At 46.0% G+C, this 22890-nt stretch overlaps 1 protein-coding gene across 1 annotated transcript in view; it reads right to left on the reverse strand.

Moving 5' to 3' along the window:
- Window positions 1-4604: 4604 nt before the first annotated feature.
- LOC139777778 (fat-like cadherin-related tumor suppressor homolog) overlaps window positions 4605-22890 on the reverse strand; it is a 104717-nt gene continuing 86431 nt past the window's right edge. The window contains exons 2-3 of the mRNA XM_071715384.1: window positions 7838-8804; window positions 4605-7326 (exon numbers count right to left, since the gene is read on the reverse strand). Of these exons, the coding sequence (XP_071571485.1) occupies window positions 4605-7326; window positions 7838-8673 (3558 nt within the window). The 5' untranslated portion in view covers window positions 8674-8804. The remainder of the gene's footprint in view (window positions 7327-7837; window positions 8805-22890) is intronic.

Raw genomic sequence — 22890 nt, forward strand, 5'->3', positions numbered from 1 at the left:
TATTCTGGCACAATATTTAAGCAGAAGCTCATAACTATTATCTGCCCACATCAGCCGGATAAACCACGTAAGCCCGACCAAACAGGTGAGAGGGAATGGAATTAATTTAGCATCAACAATTTTTCAATCAACTTACGTCTCGGCCAACAACGCGAGATAACACGCTCCACAAACACGATCGTGTATGCGCGCCGCAACCGGACAGAATTTTACGTATTCGCGTGTAAAATCTTTCGCGAGAGGTAAGCTCTAACAATACCAGACTCCGATAGCTTAATGGCTCCGCTCGCGCTGCGCCGGTACGTTAGATGGTGGTTGTTCTTCAGCAGAAGTACGTGAAAAGAGAAGTACGATGTCGTCGAAGTTGACTTTAGCACCGCCGCGACGTAATTATTTAGCTGCGTCGTTGCATTAAAGACGAGAAACTGCGGAAAATGCGGAGGAGTGGCGAAGCAGGCGTCTGTATTCGAAAGCCCCGCCAGAGCTGCTCGATAATACAGAAGGCACTCCGGATGGATGAATATCGCGAAACGGTTTATGAGATGAACAAAAGCACACAACGGTTTGTCGGCGAAAGCAATTCCGGACGGATTTACGACCGCTATACGCACGTATAACTTACGATATTATTTGCCGATATGCCCGAAATAAATGTCCAATCGTTAAATATCTTCCGGAAATTACCGGTCGCATCCGCGTGGACGTTATCAAGGGCTACAGATTCTGGGGAGAGTAAAGCTCTATAACCGTTGCAACTGTTCGATACGTATTTACAGTAAAACCGATTACGTCTCATTCCAGCATTGCAGTGGATAATGACAATCGATCGAGAAACAGTTTGTTGAATCCAATATACTCCAATACACTCAAGGTGGAGAATTTCCTCGCAATTTGTAAGGAGGACTCAACAATGCGCGAGTTAACATCTCTTTAACCTTTTCAATTGAACGTCGAGTTAGCACAAGTTATTAACACGAAAATGTTAACACAATTCCGTAACGAAACAATGATACGCAAGAGACACACGTTTCTCGCATCACGTGAATAGCGGTATCTGTGCCCGCTCTCTCGCAAATTCCTCGAATTAAGGACATGTCGGTTTTATCAAACGAAAAGGGATGCAAGGCTGGAGACGGCTTTACCCAGGATTATATAAAGGCAAGAGAATGGAGAGAAAAGGCGAGCAGAAAAGATCAGCCATTTCCGGATACCAACCCATCCGCTTTAAACCGCGCGGATCGTCGCGATCCTTCCTTCGTATCGCGCACGATCAAACTCGCCGAGCTTTTGGGGAACGCTCGTTGATATATAAAGCTTTATTAATGGACTAACGCTGCTGCGCAACGCCTGCGGCCAGTACAGAGTGGACAGAGCTGGTCGAAATGACGTGTTAGCTCGCTTACCGGAAAACGCGTCGCCCGGCTCTCGTTCGTCGGCTGCCCCGCAAACTAGGTGTGGCACTTTTCTACAACGATCGGAGCTTAATCGCGTTTAGTCGCGGCGCGTCAAGCTGTGCATCGTTCCGACGCAAATTGTGCTGATGGGAATATATTGTTTTGGCGGAGAGAAAGGGGAGGTAGGAAAAAAGCGAAGGGGGAAGAGGGAGAAAGGAGGGAGAGCAAAAATTGAGATATTCTTGTAAAATACCGTTGTTATAGAAATTAAAAGTCCCGTATAGATAATGTAGAATGTGCGAGTCGACATTTCTTAATTGTGATAAAAAGAAGGAACTGCTCGACACCCAGCGAACAATAAAAGCAAGGGCCGATCTTTCAGTTTGTAATAGCACGCGCCGTACGCGCCGTACTTTCCGATCCCGGGCGATAATGGCTCTCTCACGCGACACGAGGAACATTGACTTACGCGTGAATATACACGTGCCCGCCATAGATCCTAAGTATCCGCCGGGAAATTATTCGCGACTTAAACGGGCGTTGTGACAGGTATCGCCACCATTACTGGCACCACCGCCCGACACCGTCACTGCCATTATCACCGCACCACAACTCCCATCGGCACCGCCGACGTTACCGTTCGTGCTTCTGACACCGCGGCAATACACCCCGGCGACTTATGAATATTTACGCCGGTTGAATATGCATACTACTGACAATGTATTATTTTTGCTCGACGGGAGATCAATATACTACCGCGCGATACACACATATACGTGGAAGCAGAAGTGTACAATGGGAGCGCGTGCGTGCACAGGGTGTTTCGAGTTTTATCGTATCAGCTGCTAATAACAGATTTTGCGCCAAAAACGTAGACACACAAAGTGAAACCTTGATTAAAAATAGAAACATATGGACAAAAATTTTTATCTTTCGTTTAAATTGAAAAGAAATTTAATTTGGGAAGAGATATTTGATTTGAAATTTTATTTCGCTGAGAAAATTTGAATATACGAGGTTCAAATAAACGAATGACTTCTTATAAAAAGCGAACGAAGACTTTAAATTTTGTAAAGATTGCTTATTGACGGTTGGCAGATAGAACAACACCGTATGTATCCGTATCAAGTTTATATACACGCTGATGCACACGCAATATACAATAGTATATTGTGCACCAAGGGGAGAAAGCAGGGTTTTTTTAGACGAGTGTGAAGTTTGCCGCCCGAGCCGAAGGCGAGGGCAGAAAATCACACGAGTCTGAAAAAGCTTTCGACCCGAGGTGCACACGATATTTTTCACAACACTTTTACGGAAAGTTCGACTTCCATGCCTAGAGAGGGGGTGGTGGCCATTTCACACCAGGGCTTACTTTCCTCCCTAGGGAAGAAAATTGATACTTTCCTCCCTAGGGCGGAAAGTGGTTACTTTCCGCCCGCTATGCCGGGTGGAAAGTATCAATTTTCTTCCCTAGGGAGGAAAGTGGTTACTTTCCGCCCGTTATGCCGCCCTGGCGTGAAATTGGCCACTTTCGTCCCTCTCTACAGGCATGGAAAGTCGAACTTTCCGTGGAAGTGTTGTGAAAAAGTATTTACTTCAATATACAGTGTATTGAGTGTATACGATCGTATTCTATTTCAGCGAACATTGAAAACATCAAATGACTGAAAGCAACGACCTGTGAGCGTATATATATTTTTTTAACCTGCGTCGATACTTTTCGTCGTGCGAGATGAGCTATTGTGGAAACCGAAAAGATGACCATCGCATCGTAACACATATCATGAAAAAAAAATCGTTCTTGTCAGTCGAATAAACTTGCAAGCGCAATCGCGTTAAACTTTCAATGCTGCCTAACGCGAGCGTCGAAAGTGTGGTTTTCGCGTGTCTCGTGAATTAGCAAGAAACCTATTTCGTCTCGAGACATTCGTCCCGCCCGGTGCATTCATCAAGAAACGATCATCGGTGCATTATGACCGCGCGCCGTGACCGACGTGGCACCGGTACACAGGAATTAGCCATTAAGCGGAATGACGTGCGATTTCTCGAGAGACGTTTCCGCGGTGAAAGGAGACTGCCGGAGAAATTTAATGCGCCTCGCGCACTCGAAAAAAGGGGGGTCCTGCGGCACCGTAATTCAATTAGGCTCGCTGCATCGAAATTTAATGGGCCGCGACGCTGCAACTTCGCCTTGGAACGGTGCCACGACGCGTCCGGCGCGGGCCGTGTCCGATGCAGAAAGGGCACAACGCGCACGTTGCGCGCCCTTTTGTGCCTGAAGGGCCAACAGAAGTACCCGGAAAAGAGACGAAAGAAAAAAAAATACGGACATTCCCGTGCACGTACAATAAGCACCAACGAACGTTTTTCCGCGCGAGTTTTTTTTTTTTTCGAGAAAATGTCACGTACTTATGATAAAGCTGTATTAATATTTATAATGTAATTATATTAATTTAATTAATTACATTAAAAGTTCAAATTCAAATTGAAAATTCAATTGCAAAAATAAGGAATTAAAATATTATACACTTTTCTATTAAATTATTTAAAACGAATTTAAATCTTCATACATGCGCTTTAACCTCGTGTTTGAATTACAACATATGTCAAATGCTACCTCTCACGGTTACTGCTCGGCGTCTCCTATTTATCTACATGGGAACGTCGTGATTTATGAATATGTAGACACGACGTCTTTTTTTTTCTAGGTCTTTTAAAAGTACCTATTAACGTGAAGACATTTATGAACCCTGGCTAGCATATACTAGCAATGCTAGTTTTGACGAGTAAATTGAAATTGCTGCTACGAGGTCGAATGTGTTTAACTCGTCGCGCGGGACTCCATTCGTTGGTTATTGAACGGGATATTGGGAAATCTGGTGAGGCCCAGATACCCGTTTCGTTCCCTTCCTCAAAGGAAGCGCACATCTTGCGATATTTGATTGGAAATTCTTGGATTCAATATGAACGCGGCGATTTACGTGGAGCGTATAGACATAGAAGTTATTTGCCGAAGAGTGCCCACAGCCAATATCGATTAAAGTTCAGTGTGTTGTAGAAAATCGCAATCTCTCTATCTTCATTTCAATCTTTTAGACGAAAAGAATTTTTCTGATCGCGCAGCTGAACGATTAATAACTGATTTTCATCGATTCGCTGGTATATTTAAACGGTCTACTTATTTTTTAAATAATCTATTATTTTAATTAATCACTCACCTTCGTTGTCGATGGAGAAAATGCCGACGCCGTCGCCTCCACGAATGCTGTATCCAATTCTCGAATCTCCACCGGGGGGATCCGCGTCCTTCGCTCGAACCGTAGTGACGAGGGTGCCGATAGGTTGGTTTTCGAAGACACTCGCGGACACGACAAAGTCATCGAAGACTGGCGAATGAAGGTTCTCGTTCACGTCGATCACCTCGATCACGAGCATCGTCTCGGAAGATAAAGACGGCTCACCGCGATCGCGCGCGACTATCGTCAACGTGTGCACCTGCCGCTCCTCAAAGTCCAAGCTCTGAGTCGTTCTCACCGTGCCCGACACCTTGTCGACCTTGAAGAAACCTTCGCTTTCCATCGCGTCCGACAGGAAGTATTCCACGTCGCCGCCCGCGCCTTCGTCGGGATCCGTGGCGTCCACAACGGCCACGACGGTCCAAACTGGTACATCTTCGCGGATCTTGACGTTGTAACTCGACAGCGCAAAGGTGGGCGCGTTGTCGTTGACATCGTCTACCGTCACTCTGACGAGCGCGTCCGAGTACAAGGGCGGGGTGTCGTTGTCCTTGCCGCCATTATCACGCGCGCGGATCCTTAACTCGTATATCTCTTGTCGTTCCCTGTCGAGCTTTCCGAAGACGCTCAATACGCCCGTCACGGGATCCACGCGGAAGTCATTGGTCTCCGTCACGAGAGAGTAAGTGACGCGCGCGTTGTCACCGAGGTCGGCGTCAGTGGCGTTGGCGCGCCATACGTTAGTGCCGTTCAGCGCGGTCTCGGAGATCCTGAAACTCGCCAATGACTTTTCGAACTTGGGCGCGTTGTCGTTGACGTCCAAGATGGTGATCGGCAGCATCTTCGAGGCGGATTTCTGTGGTTTTCCCAGATCGAATACACTTATATTTAGGTAATACTCGCTTTCCCGCTCGCGGTCCAGATAACCAATCGTGTTCAGGTCGCCGGTATCCGGATCGATGCCGAAGACGGAGTCGCGGTCGCCGCTGGATATAACGAAAACGAGCTTGCCGTTATAATCGAGGTCGCGATCGCGGGCGTGTATTCGTACGAGGATCGTGCCGAGCTTGAGCGACTCGTTGACCCGTATCTCGTTCGGGAAATCGATGAACTCGGGCGCGTGCACGTTCTCGCCGTAACGACTCGGTATCAGAGTGTACTCGTCGTCCCGCGACGGCATGTTATTCTTCTCCGCTGAAGCGATCGCGTCCGTCAATCTGCGCGCCACGCCGGTGTCGTGACACTCGAAAGCGCCGGTCTCATCCGTCAGGATTCTCGCCTGCGAGCCCAGATTCCGTTTGGCGTTCACAAGATGTATGTGCACGGGATTGACGTCCGCGAAGTGCGTGCCGTCGGTGGCGGTAACGTTGATAGTTCTCTCGGTGGCCTTGATGTCCGACAGATCGCAGGCGACCGAAAGGACGCCGCTGGCCGAGTCGAGGGCGAAGCAACCGTCGGAATTGCCGGACACTATGCGGTAACTGACGATGTTCCCGGCGTCGAAGTCGATCGCGGACACGGTGATGATCTCGGAGCCGATCGACACGTATCGCGGCACGTGTCCGGTGCAGTCGATCCGCTCGAACTGCGGTCGATTGTCGTTCACGTCCCGCAACCTCACTCGTAATTGCATCTCCGCCTGACGCCGATAGGGCAGGCCCCAATCGCTGGCCCGCACGTGTAGCAAATACTCCCGCTTCATGGTCTCGTAGTCGAGCACCTGTTTGGTCTTGACGATACCGGAGAAATGATCGATCTCGAACGGCACTTTCTTAAGGTTGTCGATACTGTAAGATATGTAGGCGTTCTCACCGGAGTCACGATCTTTCGCGGTAACTCGCACGACGGACGTGCCGGCCGGCTCGTTCTCGTCCAGCAGCACCTCCATTTCCGGCTGGTCGAAGATCGGATCGTTATCGTTGGTGTCGACCACGTTGATCTTCACTTTTGCCGAGGATTGCTTTCTCGTGCCGGCATTACCTTGATCGATCGCCGAGACCGTGAGCGTGTAAAACGCCTTCTTTTCGGCGTCCAGATTGACGGCCGTGTACAACATACCGGTCTCGGCGTTCACGTGAAACTCGCCACCCTCGTTGCCGCCGACTATTTCGAGATACACCAATGCGTTCTTCCCTTCGTCCGCGTCCGTGACCTTGAGCCTTATGATCGGCGTGTTAATCGGCGCCGTTTCCGGCACCTTGACCTCGTAGATCTCGCGACTGAACACCGGGGCGTTGTCGTTCATGTCGGCCAAGTGCACCGGCACGAATTTGTAACTGTATCGCTGCGGCACCCCGCGGTCCATTGCACGCAGGGTGAGATTGTAACCTTGTAGCGCGGTCTCGCGATCGAGCAGATGCAGTACCTCGATGTTGTACTCGCCGGAGCGCGGCCCGCCGGCCGGACGCACCCTGAAGTGGCCGGCCGGATCGCCGCCCACGATGTCGAGGCCCGCGATTTGGCCGTGTACGCCGTCGTCACGGTCGATCACCCGCACGATCGCGTAGATGTCGGCGTTCGAATTCTCGACGATGTCGGGAAGCTGGTGCACGTAGATCTCGGGCGCGTACAAGTTCACCTGCCGTACCCTGATCGTGACCCTAGCGGTGCTCGCGCGGCTGGTACCCGCGTTGCGGAACAGAGCGCCGCGATCCTTCGCTAGGACTACCAGCTCGTGTATGGCGCGTTCCGCGTACCTAACAGAGAAAGCGAGTTGTTTGCTAACGTTACGACACTATGATGATTCTATAGATAGTTTATGGAAACTATGAAAGAAGGAGAAGAGTTTGTTTGACACGCTAACAAGCTCCGCTGGAGTACAGCATGCAAAAATGAAATGTATAGCCACAATGCTGTACAAAATAAGTACTTTTAATATGCAAATTCAGAGAAGAAAATAACAGAGAAAATATAATCTCAAAAATTCTTAAAGATATATATAATATTTATCTCTCTAAAGGTATAGTCAAATCGTTTGTATCTGAATTTTTTCTGAGAATGAATAGAAAAATAAAGTTAAATAATGTATTGCAAAAATTAGTTTACGAATTTTCATTATATTGCAAATCAACCAAATAGTTCATTGATTTCGTTCAAATTAAACTTTCGAGTCTCGAAGCTCGAGCGTTTCTGCTTCGTGAAACAGGTCGCGATTACGCAATTTACTCTGACCGAGATACCGAAAAAAAAATATATATATGCACTTACCTGAGCGGTCTTGTGAGCGTTATTACGCCGCTGACCGGATGAACGGCGAATTGATCGGTCTCCTCGGCAAAGCTATAGTAAATCTCGCCGTTTCTGCCGAGATCGGCGTCCTCGGCGATTACCCTGAGTATGCTGCGATGCAAAGGCGTGTCCTCTGTCACGGTGGTCTCGTACTCGATCGGATAGAACAGCGGATTGAGATCGTTCGTGTCGAGAATCGTCACCACCACCGTGGCGTCCGCCTCGAGCGCAATCACTCTGTTTCTACCGTCGCGTTTGCTCGAGGTGGCACGCACTTCGAGCACATATCGGTCTTTGCGTTCGCGATTTAGCACGTCGACGTTGCTGGTTCGAGTCCGAATCAGGAGGAAGCAAAAATCACCGACCGTGCGCTCCTCCGCTTTAAAGAACTTTTCGCGATCGCCGCTCACTATGCGAAACTTTACGTCGACGTCACTGTCAGCGGACGCGAGCTTTATGCCCATCCGTTCCTCGGGCACGACGTACGTCTTGCCGATGGAATTCTCAGGAATGGAGACATTGTATAGAGATTGCGTGAAACGGAACTCGGGTCCCGAAAAAAGACTCGCGTCATCCTCAAACGTGATCGGCAGGTTCGTTGCGGTGTCGATCGACGGGATCGATGGCTTCATCGAACTGCCGCCACCGTTGCCGTCGCCGCCGTCGCCTCCCGCGCCTCCATCTCCGCCGCCACGTGGCGGTATCAGAGTCGTCGGCACGGGGGTGTCGGACGACGGGGAGCCGGCCGTGGCCACGAACAGCCACAGCCACAACCATGGCCAAGCATGCAACGCGCGATGCTTCATCCTGTGCATGATGGTGTCGCTAGCTCATCGTCGGTCCTTGTCGACAAACGCTTCCACCCGGTTTGTCTTTTGCCCGGCAGAACAAGGCCACTGCGAGGCACGAGACTTCTGGCCCCGTTTCGCGTGTCGACGGCGGTCACCTGAAACAGTAAACAGCGCCAAAGTTAGAGACTGAGCGACGAGTTAAGCGAAGATGAGAAGAGGCCGGTAGTCTAGCACGTAAATACAGTCAAGCGACAAGATCCAAGATTATCTTCCACGACAGCTACCGACTTCCACCCGATTGAGCACGAAGACTAGACTAGGTTTAGGGGAGGAAGTTAGGACGAGCGGATGGAGACCAAACTCCCTTCCGGTTGTGCATTATTGATCGACGGCACGATCGACGGTACGAAACGGTAGATAAATCACTGGAGTGTGAGACGTTGCGAATACTCTACTATCCGAATCAATTATTTATTGATGAGACTCTTAACTTCGCTCAATTGTCCATTTCGCGGAATTCCATTGAACGTAAAAGGGACAATCAAATGCAATTATGTATTCGTTACGTCGCTTCGGTGAAATACGATTGTCCCGGAAGAGTACTATAGAATATTCACGTATCGAAACGCAAATTAAAATTCCATTGACATTGCAGCGCTCGATCGAGTACGCCAATCGAGTTCATTTCTTGCTCAGAAGATTCAGGTTAAATTATTCTTCGTAGAGAAGTTATAAAATATTCCGCTTCTACATGTATGTATGTATGTATGCATGTGACCCCAATCAGAGATATCCTTTTAAATACGCGAAATAAAGGCAGTAAAAAATATTAGCGTTTATGTTAAACAATTACTAAATAAATATACATTTCTCTGCTGGTAATTTACGAAATACAAATTTAATTTACTGGTTACAGTAATTACTAAGTTTTTTATTCATTTTTAGCAAAAGCGATAAAAGTAGAAGCGAGAGTGGTAGAAAGTTTTTCTTTCTCGAGATATAAAAATATTATTTTCTTTAAAGATACACCAAGCCAGATTAGTATATAGTGTCTCGTGAATTCTAGCCAGTGTGACGAACACTTCGCCGTCCGACAGTTCCAGGACCAAAGCCGCGATATCAACGACTGGTGTCAGGATGCAGGTGGGATACGATAGAGGCTACCAGGATTTTGCCTATCTTCCCAGTGTCCCGCACTCGTATACTCTCTAATCTTGACCAACGATGCCTCCGGCCGCATTTGCACGAACCGATGTATATGCCGCGCATTTGACAGCTCGGTATCGATACGTCCGCCCGCCGTTGGAATAGGAACGATACATTACGCCAGCGAAAGCGCACCGCGCAGATCCGAATAAATAACAGATCACGGGTAGCTCTCCGCCTTCCGTTGTGGAAAAGAGATTTTGAGATGTTCGCCAACGAGAAAATCTAAATAATTATTAATTTCGAATTACCCAACGTTTGTTTCTGCTCGGAAGTGGGAAAGACCGTGATAATCTGAACAAGAATGAGCGCAATCGCATCATTAGAATCGCGTTTTCTCCGGTCGCATAATTATCTCTTGGAGATAAGACCTCGAATCGCTTTGTCGCTTGCGAGTCGCGAAGTCGCGGAGAATCACGGAATTGTTTTACGCGTCCGTTACGGCACTCGAAGTTATTCCACTCAGAAATTCGTAAGGACGACGTGATTATTATTACAGGGTGCATCCGCTTTAACGACAAGCGGAAAGAAAATTGACCTTTAACTCCTATCAAGTAAAACGTGGAACATCAAGATACGTCTCTGGTTTTCGCGCGCGAGAAAGTTTGCGTTGGACCCCGGAGCCAATTACGTAGCCACTGATTCATAATCGGCGTAATAAAAAAGCGCTTAAATGCGCCGGGCGCATTTTCCACCTCCTCGCAATTCCTGCATGCTGCGCTGTATCTTTTCGTTATAATACACCCGAAGAACGCGCGCATGCAAGTAAAACGAGGCGAGCGAGCGAGTCCGCGCCAAGTTGGCGCCTCTGCAACATTCGCATTACGTTACTACCGCGTCTGAAGTCTTGCACCTCGCCTTGCACCCAACCTTGAACGCGTCGCCAACCAGTTGACATTCTCTCGCGCATTTACAATTTCGATACGTTAATGAGATGTTTCGTTTTCCCTTAAGCAAACCGAAAATTGCAAAACTTTCCATTACCAAAGATTGGATTTAATATTTTAAACGATACAAAATTAAAAAGAGAACTACGAAAATAAAATGTAATCTATAAAATATAATTAAAACGTGTATCACAACGAATAATTGTTTTACAAGAAAGATGAAGGAAAAGAAATGAATTTAATGTTTTTTAAATTGAGAAATAAATTAAATTCCACGAGTTTGCTAGTATAGAGTTTAACGCAGTAGCGTTTTGCGCGCACATCTCAAATAGCGACGAAGGTGTTAATCGACACACACGACGCTACATTTCTACGTAAACGTGACAACGTTTGCCACTATATCAAGTATGCTCTTCAGCAATCATGTCGACCGCGGAATACATTTTCCTCGGATTTATCCTGCTGCATTACACGGTCAAGTCCAGAGGAAATCCCGTTGCAATCTTCCCAAATATATTTGCATACGAGGCCGGATATGTAGAAAGACTCGAGTCTACGTGACTCTGCCGCATGCATACGTAAATAAAATCAAGTTTCTTCCATATCCGCTTAAATTCACTTCGAGATATCTAAGAACGACAGATAGACGAATAGAAGATAGACGGAGATGTTGGCACAATTTCTTCCGCAATCCCTTTCTTGCCTTTCCTGACGTTCGATGCCGCTTGCGGAACGCTCGTCTAGCTGGAATGACTACCGTGACAAAGTGAGATTATGTGGATATCGAGAATGACGACGGACGTCTGAGATTGTACTCGACGGTTTCCCGAAAGCCGTGGGGCTTTCTCTCCTCTCAAAGGAGTCAAGACACCGAAGCTGAATTGCAGAAACAACGAACCGCGACACAGAGCCTTTGACAGTGCGGCGCAAAAACATTCGAGCGAAATTACGCGCTTCTCTTTTACCTGTATCACCCGCTTTTCCTTTTTTCGGTGAGATTTAAACGGCTTTGAACTCGCCACGAAAAGTTGAGCGAACAACGGATGAATGATTTCGTACCCCGAAGGCGGTCTTATGGCGTTCGGAGGTCGCGACAATGCTCGCGCAGAAACTCGTTCTGCCAGTTAAATCGAGCATGAATTGCGATGCCGCGCGCAGAAAACGGAGCATCGGTCTCGCAGAGATATGGCGGGGATTTAAAAAATGATCGAGGGACAGATAGTGACGGGACAAAAAGAAAACGGCGCGGCGGATCGCTCGAGAATATTCCCGCGATATTTTTTCGCACGAATAAACGTACGTTTGTTCCCCCGGCCCCGGTGCACTGTCGGCGAGAAAATGCGGGAATCGCCCGGTTGGACGAACGACGAGCGAAAACAACGTACGCCGTCGGTATTTCAATGCGAAATACGCGAACGATCGCGCGTCCATTTCAGGGACGAACGACCGCGGAGTGCGCGGCACGAAGAGGTCAGGCAGACGATGGACGGAATTAATTCCCGAGCTCGAGCTCTACATGTTCTACCCGTCGTCGTTGTAACGAATTTTGTCAGTTTACGGAGCAAACATACCTCGCCGCCTCATCTCAACCTGCAGGCCCGAAAAAAGGCAACCGATGCTCGCGTAGCGACGCGAAATATTCGACGACGGTGACGCAATTATTCCGGAACGCATTCGCGGCACCCAACACGTATTTGTATTCTCCATCCCTTCACGAAGATCGAAACAAAGGGACAAATCCGATTAATGTCTGCGATTCCGTGCGCAGCGTAATCACCCTGGATTCGTGCCATTGGCTTTTATCTTTTCGATGCAACAAAAGAACATTATTGTTCATCTATTTATCGTAATGGTACTCGAGAGCTTGCGATGCTGTTTCAAGTGCACGCTGAATTATCTAATAGCACTGCGTTCTTTTCACGGCGTAAAAATGTCTTAAGCTCTCTTGATATCATTTTTTTAAACGTTATCGTTATAGTTCTTACAGGTAGAAAATAATTTTTATGGAATCTTTAAAGAATGATTAACCTGAACAAGTTATTGCTGCTTATCAACGAGAGGAAAGCACTCCAAAAACTTTCAAGACTGAGAGCTACGAATTTTAAATTTGAAGTTAAAATTCGAGATAAGTTAAGACTCGAGATTAAAGCAGCCTATTCATTATTATTAATTGCCTCGTGTCGGTAATTTATAGATTGAACTCGTTATCAACACTTGCACTTCCGTGCCAACTTTATTTCTTACAGGTGCTCTTGAGAACACGCCAGGCTTTTTATCGGACGATATCTTTTCTTATCTCTGCCGAGGGAGGGCGAGCCGTGCTCACCAACACACCAACACGCCCCGCATCCGAGATATCTGCTTAAGAGTATCTTAAAATACACACCGGTATCGAGGTTTCTCAATAGGCCAACACGCATAGCATTCCAAGCATTTGCTATTTACATTCCCACCAGCGTTAATCTAAGCTGTAAATAATGCCAATTTACTCACTAAAATGTTACAAAAATAAGAAATCAGCAAATAAGAAAGTCTTCAAACAGAGAATATTATATTTAATACATTGGTGAATATTTCTAACAGAAAATATAACTCGCGTACAAAAATGATAGAACAAAGATACGTATTTATTACTGACTTGGAGGTTGAAGTACCCAGTCATACAATATTATTCACGAGTTCACAAAGCGAATGTCTGTTTAGAAAGCCGTCTCATTCGCATTATATAAATAGATATTCCAAATCCGAGTATGGACTCTCGTACACGGCTTGACAAGAACTATTACTACGTCGTAAAACCGGCGTCTCGCTGTTTAACGGAATTATCCGGGTGAGTTTCAGTAACACTTATCTTTTCACGATTTATAGATCGCGTTTCCCTCGGCCCATTTTGCCTTGTACTTTATAGCGACTCGCCGAAAGCTCTCGCGGAAGAGCGTTTTCTCGACGAGCAGCGGGCCAAGTTTCCCGACGGAGTTGTAGTCGCGTCGATGCAACGGTCCCGAAACGATGGGTATTGCTAAAAAGATCGAACTTCCTCTAAGCCGTTTATTGCACGTCGCGCCGTTATGTAGATAGGATTTCTTGCACCTAGCCGCGCGCGAAGTCTCGCGAATTGCGTTATACTCCAATATACGGCGTCTAATGTGCAAAGTTTTGACAATGTCGAATGCACCGTGGAACCGAGCGAGCAGGCCCGGGAACGTACGTGCTTCTAGGCGTTATTTCCATTTTCTCTCTTCAACCACTCTCGTGCCTCGAGTATCTCCGCGAGCTCAAATTGTTCCGAGGTTTAATGCACGTCATTTCCGATGCTAATAATGTCGCTCTCACTCGACTCGTGCTCGACCGCGTAATTGCAAAGGAACGCGCGTCGTCGATAAGAAAATACCGTAACGTGCCGACACCACGTTGGCGCCACACAAACGACGTTAACTCTTGCCTGCGGAACGATCGCATTCGGAAAAATGCGGCTTCATCTGCGCATGAATGTGGTGAATCCGATCATCACTTTGTAGTTTACTCGATGAATACGCCGACACAGAATTCATTATAGTTAACTTCATTCAGCGTTTCTCTCTCTTCTCGCATTTGTGAAAAGGAAATAAATATCCGACGATCAGTTAAGTGTGCAATAGATGCTGTAGTGGCGGAAATTATGCAGAATGCAATCCGAAATGTCCATTTAATACGAGATTTTTCCTGGAGAAAGAGGATTTTCGTGTTTCGTTGGCAATCCAGTTACCTGCGTACACGTGAAAATATAGCTCGATTCTTCATCCTTACATGGCGAATGCAGCTGCAAATCATGTAATGCAGACGGCTTGTTGAGTATCCAAATGAAGAACTAGCGAAGCCACTTCGGCGAAGTGCGGCTGCCGCTTCTGAGACAACGTATCCACCGAGGCGCTCATGCGAGCGCAACAAAACGTTGCAGCGCGGCTTTAAAGTCCGGATAGAAGAAAGGCGAAAACAAGCAGCGGCGAAGATCGTGCACGATCATTACTATACCATTTCCCCGAGAGAGACCAAGTGAGGAAAAAGGGAGAACGTACTAAGAGCATGCGACAAAAAGCGATAAAAGCGGCGTTCTAACTGCCGGCACCTTCGAACGTAATCCAGTAATGCAAATACGATTCTCGGCCATGATTTTCTTACTTCTCCCGCGCGTATCGCGATGCAAATCTTTTTCGAGCTCGCTGCAGTTCTTACATCGGCGCAATTTAACGACGGCCTCAGAATTTCGTTTGCAATCGTTCGGAATATCTATGTCGTAAGACGAAAAATTCACGATGTATATATTCCCGTATTTAGATTTGTATTTTATCGTTGTTTGTCATCCGTGTGATACGTATCGACAAAGCAAACAATCTCAGCTGGTAATCCTGTAAAATCTCGTAATCTAAACTCACGTTAAGTGTCCCGAACAATAAAACGGGATACCGGAGGCTAGGTAAAAATTATAGACCGCTGCCAGCTGAACCGTTTTGAAATCTCCGAAATCGTCTCCCCGAGATTTTTCCGCTTCATTCGACCCCAGCCGTTAGGCAGGATACGGATCGCGCGATATGGTCTCGTCTTTCAAAGTGGGATGCAACTGCAATGGCGAACAATCGCGCTGACGATCGTACCAGCGTCCAGACCGTCTCGCACCCCTGGTGAAATGAACGAGGACAAGCTCCGTCCTCGTTCGTCGGCCTCAGGACCGACCCGGCCAGAACGGGCCCACCCGCATTCGGACGTCGTCCTTGACAAATGGACGCTGGCGATTAAATCAATCCGGCGAGATATGGCCTCTCTCGCGCTAGCGCGACACGTCACGTTGCGTGGCCCCGCTATTTATGTGCTTCCACGCGATCGCGATTCTGAATCAGAGCTGGAGCGAACGAAGCGGAGCGGAGGGTGGCACCGGGGCACCGCACTCCGCTTCATCGAATCCCGCCTGCCTCTCGTCGGCTTTTCGGGTTGCCGGCCGCTGCGCTGCGGAGAATCGATTTGTTAACTCGCGCCAACTTTTCCCGTCGCGCCGATAAAGCCAATCTCGGGTCTGGCTCTTAATAACGATCGATGCTTATATCCCGCTCCGCGGTTAATTGTCAACGCGATTATTCTTTAGGATCGCAGAATGAACGCATTCGAGTGGTAACCACCTTTTTGCGGAAAACGAGAGGATCCTCCCTCTGGCGCCGGATATAATTCTCCGAGATATGACTCGCTACAGCGATTATTCCGGATAAATTGGAGTTACGGTCCTTAAATCGTGCAGCCATATTTAGTGACGCGGCGGAAACCAGTTCACTCTAACAAAGGCTATATACGAGCATACATTGGCGTTAATAGAGTGTACGAGTGATCCTAATGAGGTAGACCATCGAGCGAGTGAGCGAGTGAGCGAGCCGAGCGTGGGTACCCGCGTACCATCAAAAGTCCGATACTCGACCGGAAAGGACAAAACCGACTGGCTTTATGCGGCTCCCATTCGAAAGGCCGTGTAGGATTCCACGACACGTAATGGATTTATTTCCAGGGTCCACGGCACGGGCGTTGTTCTTTCCCTTATCCCCGGTACAAGATATAGAAAAGCCGAACAACCGGCGAAACCGTGCTCGAGAGAACTGGGGAAAACTATATATGTAGACAGGTACACTCCCTGGTGAAACACGCTCTTTCAGATAATCATCACGAAAGCAAATTGCCGGCATGGAAAAATGAGCGGACTGTGTCAAAAGGGACCTCGGTATAATTTACGCGTATTTTTTAGTAAATGACACTGATCGCATCACCAGTGTGTCAGAACGATTACGAAAGAATGTACACAGTTGCATATTTTTAGCTTCAACAAACATATAAACAGTTATAAGCAAATACGATATTGCTGTATGATAGCGTGGCATGTAAATAGTAGACGATAATATGCATATGTAGAATTAACGTGCCTGCATAAACGTGTATGTGTTAAAATCTTCTTTGTTTCCTTTGCGTGACGTTAAAACTCCCGCACCGCTAATGAACGAAACTCAAGGTAAACTCGAGAGAAACATCCGTCGAATATTTATCTGAATCAGGTAATACTAAATGACAATTCAGAGGCAGAGGCTAAAATACATCTCTACCTACTATTGGAATAAAAATAAAAATATGAAAAATATATTCATATATGAAAAAAAAATACTGTATATTACGGTTGAAAAATGTTATGTATTAATTTAATATTGCTGTGCTAGAAAATCTTTTTTAAAATAATATTGGATAATATTAATTCGTCTAATTATACACACACATACATGCACGCGTCAAGAATACGCTGTTTGTGAAATCTGTAGTTCTTGCATTAATCCTATTTCTTTATTTTTCCACGCAATAATAACTCGTGTTTCGAATCAGTGTATTTCAATTTAAGAAAAAATATCTACAACATATCTATCTCGGGATAAATCTAGCGCAGTTAATCCGATTTAAAAATTAAACATGCTTGCGTAGAATATTTTCTATACAGTGAAGAGAGGTATCAATATATCCGGGACGAGTATGTCGACACTCGAAACTCATTCCATTACTGAGTGCAGCAATATTACGCTTTTGCCTGACATTTCACGAACGGCAAGCTGTCGTCGCGCTTTCATGTATGATTTTTATCAGTGTTTACTGATATTGGTTTCGCGTTGTTCCCACAACTCGTCAATCAGTGCTTTATACGCCGAGCTCAATAAACAGAAAATAAGAAAATAAAAGATAGTTTACGTATACATTTTTTCAGTCGGAGTCACTTGTACGCGTTGGAATAAGCTTTTGTCGAAATAACACATCAACTCGGATCTTTTTGCAACATAATTAAAACTAAAATATCTTTAAGTCTAGCTGCAATTTTCGATACTTATTTATTGTTTAATACTAAAACTGTCGACAATTAACGTATACCTATTTCTATATTTGAAAAAAGAAAATCTACGTAATCAATTTAATCATGTACATATTGTAACAAAAAGTCACGAAAAATCTCAGAAAATGCATCATTATTTTAATAAAAGATTACATACTGATTATTTTGACTGCTTTGGTGGTGTTAACCGAAGAGCGCAAGTGCGACATAATAGAAATTCAAGTAATGTAAAACTTTTGTGCGAAAGTTTCTGTAGTCATGTAGCCACAGAAGAGATGAGAAGCACAATTTGCCGACTCATCCTTGTTCCAGCAAGCTCCCAACTGGAAAACGAAACACGTGAAAGGTTCCTCTCACGTTCTTCTTGATACTTTTACGAGCCGACCGATCCGTGATCTAATTCGACATGGGACGAATGGTGCGCGTCCAGCGATTCCTTCCTGATTTTTCGATTGGATCTCGCCGGGTCGTTTAGTATTGTCCCCCGATATCACACCGCGAGACATTTCGATCTCTGGACTGCGGCGCATTGTCCGCGCTCGTGCACAGTATTAGGCGATTCGTTCCGTACGTCGGAAATGGCGTCGCGCGCTGGAGAGACGGGCCTCCTCTAAGCACATATAGATTTTTATTATTGCCGTGTTATTTATCATTGCCATTTCCTTTCCAATAAAACCCCCATTGTGCCTGAGTGACGTTGAGCGGCCGGGTTATTTATAATGATTGCCGTCTTGCGTTCGCGCGAGCGAGTCCTCCGGATGCGCGCCCCGCTCTATCGTCGTCGGCAGCCGTGAGCCAGGCACCTGTTGGTTCTTTACCGAGTGAAATATAAATTTGATGACGACGATAGCGCTCGCTCGCTGCGTGGGCCTCGGAGATGCGGAGGTAGCGCGCGTAGACAGCGGCCCGACGGGATATTAAATTCCTGCGGTCCGCGTTTTACCTGCGCCGGCGTTCTGTTCATTATTTTTGTTATTTCGACCCGCGTAAAGAATTGCGCCGGGCAAACAACTCGTCGAAACGCGCGTTGTTGTTTTCTGTTATCCGCAACTTTTGCTTTCGATACACGATACGAAGATGTATTATTTTCTGCTTTAATGATATTCTCAGGAGCTCTGTAGAAACGAGTTCTTCGACGAATATGTCGAGCTAGATTACGAGATAAAAAAATCTCCGAAAGAATTTCTTGCTGATTTTTTCGCCTCAGTTGCAATTTCGAGTAATCGTACTACATACAACACTTGTCGACCAACGCTCGTCTTGCGACGCGGATACATTTCAGTACGTCCCGCGCTGTGTATTTAATACAACTCGGTATTCAAGATTGCGCGTTGACTAGCAATAAACGGATACGACTTCGATATTATATTCGCTATGACATGTCATCTTAGTGAGGTATTAGATGGAACGCGTGAGAGAGATGTACGTATATGTATAGACACTGGCAAAATGAGACGTGCGGGGCTGAACGTTTACGATGATGTACGCAAAGTAGAAAGACGGCATTATCGACCGTTGCCCTATACAGAGAGCTTTGCATTACGTTAGTTTCATACAATGTATTCGTTAGTTACACTTGAGTAACTAACATGCGGATAATGAGGATTGCGAACAAGTAGAATAAGAGCTAGCGGCTTAATTCAACAAAGGGTTTTCTCTGTAGTACGGGAAGGTAAAATTCAGATAGAACTGCAAATTTATGAAGAATGTAGAAACGCAATCAGACCGTATTTGCGTCAGACTTACGTGGGATTATTCGATTAAAGAGCGATGCGTTACATTTTAAACAAAATTTATTTGAGTGCTTACTCTGTAATACCCGATAGAAATGAGATTAATAAAATTTACTGAATTTCACTGAAATGAGAACACACTTGCTTTAAATCTCAATACGCTTAAATCTGAATATATTTCAATTCGTCTAGCTGAATAAATATTCTAGCGCGAAGGAGAGAAACAATAACGTGCAAATAGATGGCTGATTGTTCGTACTGTCACTGGCAAGAGCAGATTTTGAAACGAAGTGAAAAGCCCATCCAAAGAATATTTTTTTGCTGACGAAATAGGTCGGAAGGTCGCCCGATCGTGTATTTCGTCCGCGCCGCGACCATTTGTAATCCCGGCACAGGCAATATTCTCGTTCGCAATTATTCTTCGATAAAGCGAATTTAATCGACGATCACGAAGTGCTCGTGTCGAAGAGCGTACGATGCATTCGATTCGTATTTTGGCCTCCACACTTGCTCGTCGTCGCTGCGGTAATACAAAAACGGACGTTGGGATCACGTGCCGACTATGGAAAACCGAGTATGGTCGATTTAGCGATCGAACGATTGCGCAAAATTCTATGCTTTGTATTATACGTCCCGCATCGTTGAGAAAAATACTTTGTTCGTGAAAATTCATATGAATTCAACGTGAAGAATTATATCCCATGATTAGTACGTTTACAATATTTTAGGTACGTTTAAAAACATTTTAAATCGAATCAATTTTCCTTGGAAAACTTTGCGCTTAGTAATTTAAGATCCAATCAGTATGTATAATCACTGCTTCGTAACGTCACTGCCCCGACCGTAATTCTTTATCGAGGAATATTTATGACCGTGTTGAAGGTGTTGAAGGCGTTGAAGGTGACTATATCATCGGCCCCGCCGTTGTTCAAAGCAAAGTTTATAATTGCGAGATAAAGTTCGCAATGGCGGAGTTACGTCGGTCTTTACTAGGTGCGGAATTTCTGGCGAGAAACAGCGCGAGTATACCTCCAAGTCCGACCGCCCCGATTTCCCGCGAGCGTAAGGAAAGTCTAGAGCACACGATATCAAGCCGGGTCGTTAGTCACGCCATTTCGGATTTAGCCGGTCGTTACGCCAACTGCATACCGTCCTTCGGGGGCTTCGAGAAGATTAGGGTTTACGTTCGCGCGGCCGCCTCCTCTCGCGGCGTTTACATTAGGCTCGGGCTTGCACGTACGGAAAACCGATATACCTACGCTACCTCAGACCAGAAGGTCTGTGGTAGGTGGGCCTTTCCTTTTATCACGATGACCTCGATCGCTCCAGTACCCCGTTGGGAAGTACATAATCGGCGGCGTGTTATGTTAATCGTTCCTCTATCGACCAGCCTCGCCGAACATAAGTCCCGCTCGTCCGCGCGCGGAACGCCGAAGCTATCTTCCGCGTAATGAACGACCCTGTTAAATTATTACGGTATCGAGAGGGAGAAAAAAAGAGAGAGAAAAGAATGCGAGAACTGCCCGATAGACGCTCTTAATTTCCACGTTTTCGCGGGCGTCCGGAACCGCTCGGCTCTCGAATCGTATCGATCTCGACGCCACTCTCGCGGGCGTCCATCCAGCTTTGTGCTCGAACGACGCGCCTCACGCTATGTTGGAATGCAAAGGAGAATTCTACACTTTGCGGCAAACCGCTTGTTTCATTCTACCTTTCCGCGCGAAGCCGAAACGAAATAAAGGGCGGGATAGCAATCAAATTTTTCGCTCGTCGCGCAGAGTGAAATAAATTGTATTTGAGAGAGATATTCGAACCTCGTTAGGCGATAAATAACTTGGCAATATTGCTTCAAATTTGTGTTATTTGCATGTTCCGGCATTTTAAAATAAAAATTGTATTTTTCTTACTCTTTGAAAATGATCTTATTCGCGAGAGTAAAAAATACCTCGATAAATGCGTAACTGATGAACGTGATTTTTTTTTTTATAAAGAAGCAAAATATTTTTTGCTTAATGACCAATGACTAGAGAAAAAAATCATTGCAATCAGTGCAAAAATAGATAGCACGTAATCTCTCCGACCTACCCTACAACAACCTTCCCAGTTACAGAAAATCGCGGAATTCGAAATCATATTTGAATATTGCCATTCAGGCACGTTCGATATCCCGACGGTCGCTAAATGATTCTTTTCCCTCTCGAGGGGCCTCGTGGTTTTCGAAATTACGCCAGTTCTGGCATACATTTCGATCCAACGAACCGCGAACGTGACCACGAGGGAGAAATTCGCGAGGGGGTGCGCGCCGTTACCATCAGACGTCGAACGAGTTGTTTTTTAGTTGATTTTTTTCCCCGGGACTACGATAAGACGAACGGCATACGTGCAGCGTACGAATGATAGCAGCTGCGCGTGTGTTGAATATTTAACCGGTTTAAGCCCCACACAATACACGCCGGGGCAGTTGCTCCTCCGAAACAAATCGAGATGAGCAGGGGTCCATATTTAATCAACACACACTCGTCCCCCTCCGATTTCTCTTCACGATCATTCCTCTGACCTTCCGATGCGACGGTGCTTCTTGAATTCAATGCGAATCTGCAGGAACGATCTGTGTGTGTGTGTGTGTGTGTATGTGTGCGTGTGTGTGTGTGTGCGTGCGTGTGTGTGTGTGTGTGTGTGTTGATCTTTCTCTCCGTACTTGTTTTATCAAATTTTGCTGTGTATATTATTAATAACCATTTCATATCAAGTGATTAACGATATCTGAGTCTACTGCAGCATTATCGTGACAAAGTTCTCGACGCTTTAATTTTAATGTTACAATGTAATGGAACACAAACTGATTAAAGGTATCTTTGTATTAGTCAACTTTGTCACGATATTAATGGATAATAATGCTTTTCAATTATTGCGGGCTATTATCTCTGATATTATCAGTAAAAATACTGCATTTATGATAGCTATATAATCGATTTTGCGGACATATGACGTAATCGAGCTAACGAAACAAATAAACGTCTCGTACATACATAAATTCGCATATATGTTTACAAGATACATCATATTCAACAAGATTTAAATATTCCATTAAAAAAATACGGCCAGCGAAAATCTCGCGTAACTGCGAACAGCAGCCGTCGGCGACGACGATTTCATAAGGGTGCAGAGAATTACGTAAGGTGAAATCGCCGACCAGTCGGGATGACTCGAATAAACGCAAGGTGCACAATTCGGACAATCGCGGCTCACCATGGTAAAACTGCAATGGGCGACTAACGAAACCGGTAAAAGTTCCATTAGCACGAAACAAGCTCTCGGGTCGCGACGGTAATTCCGTTGGCATAGCGTGGTCCAATTAGAGGTCAACGTAAGACCAGCAGATTGCCGATGGCTATCTCGTTAGGTTGACAGTCAATTCCTCATTAAGGGGACGAAATTCTGCGGTGAGCAGGCGTGAAGGGAGAAACGCGGAATATTTATCGGAATTGCTAAATACACGGCCGCGGCGACGCGACGACGGCGAATTCATTAATAA

Source organism: Temnothorax nylanderi, unplaced genomic scaffold (assembly GCF_030848795.1).
Source record: "Temnothorax nylanderi isolate EJ_2023f unplaced genomic scaffold, tnyl_v1.0 TNYL_tig0162_pilon, whole genome shotgun sequence".
In the NCBI taxonomy this organism is placed as follows: domain Eukaryota; kingdom Metazoa; phylum Arthropoda; class Insecta; order Hymenoptera; family Formicidae; genus Temnothorax; species Temnothorax nylanderi.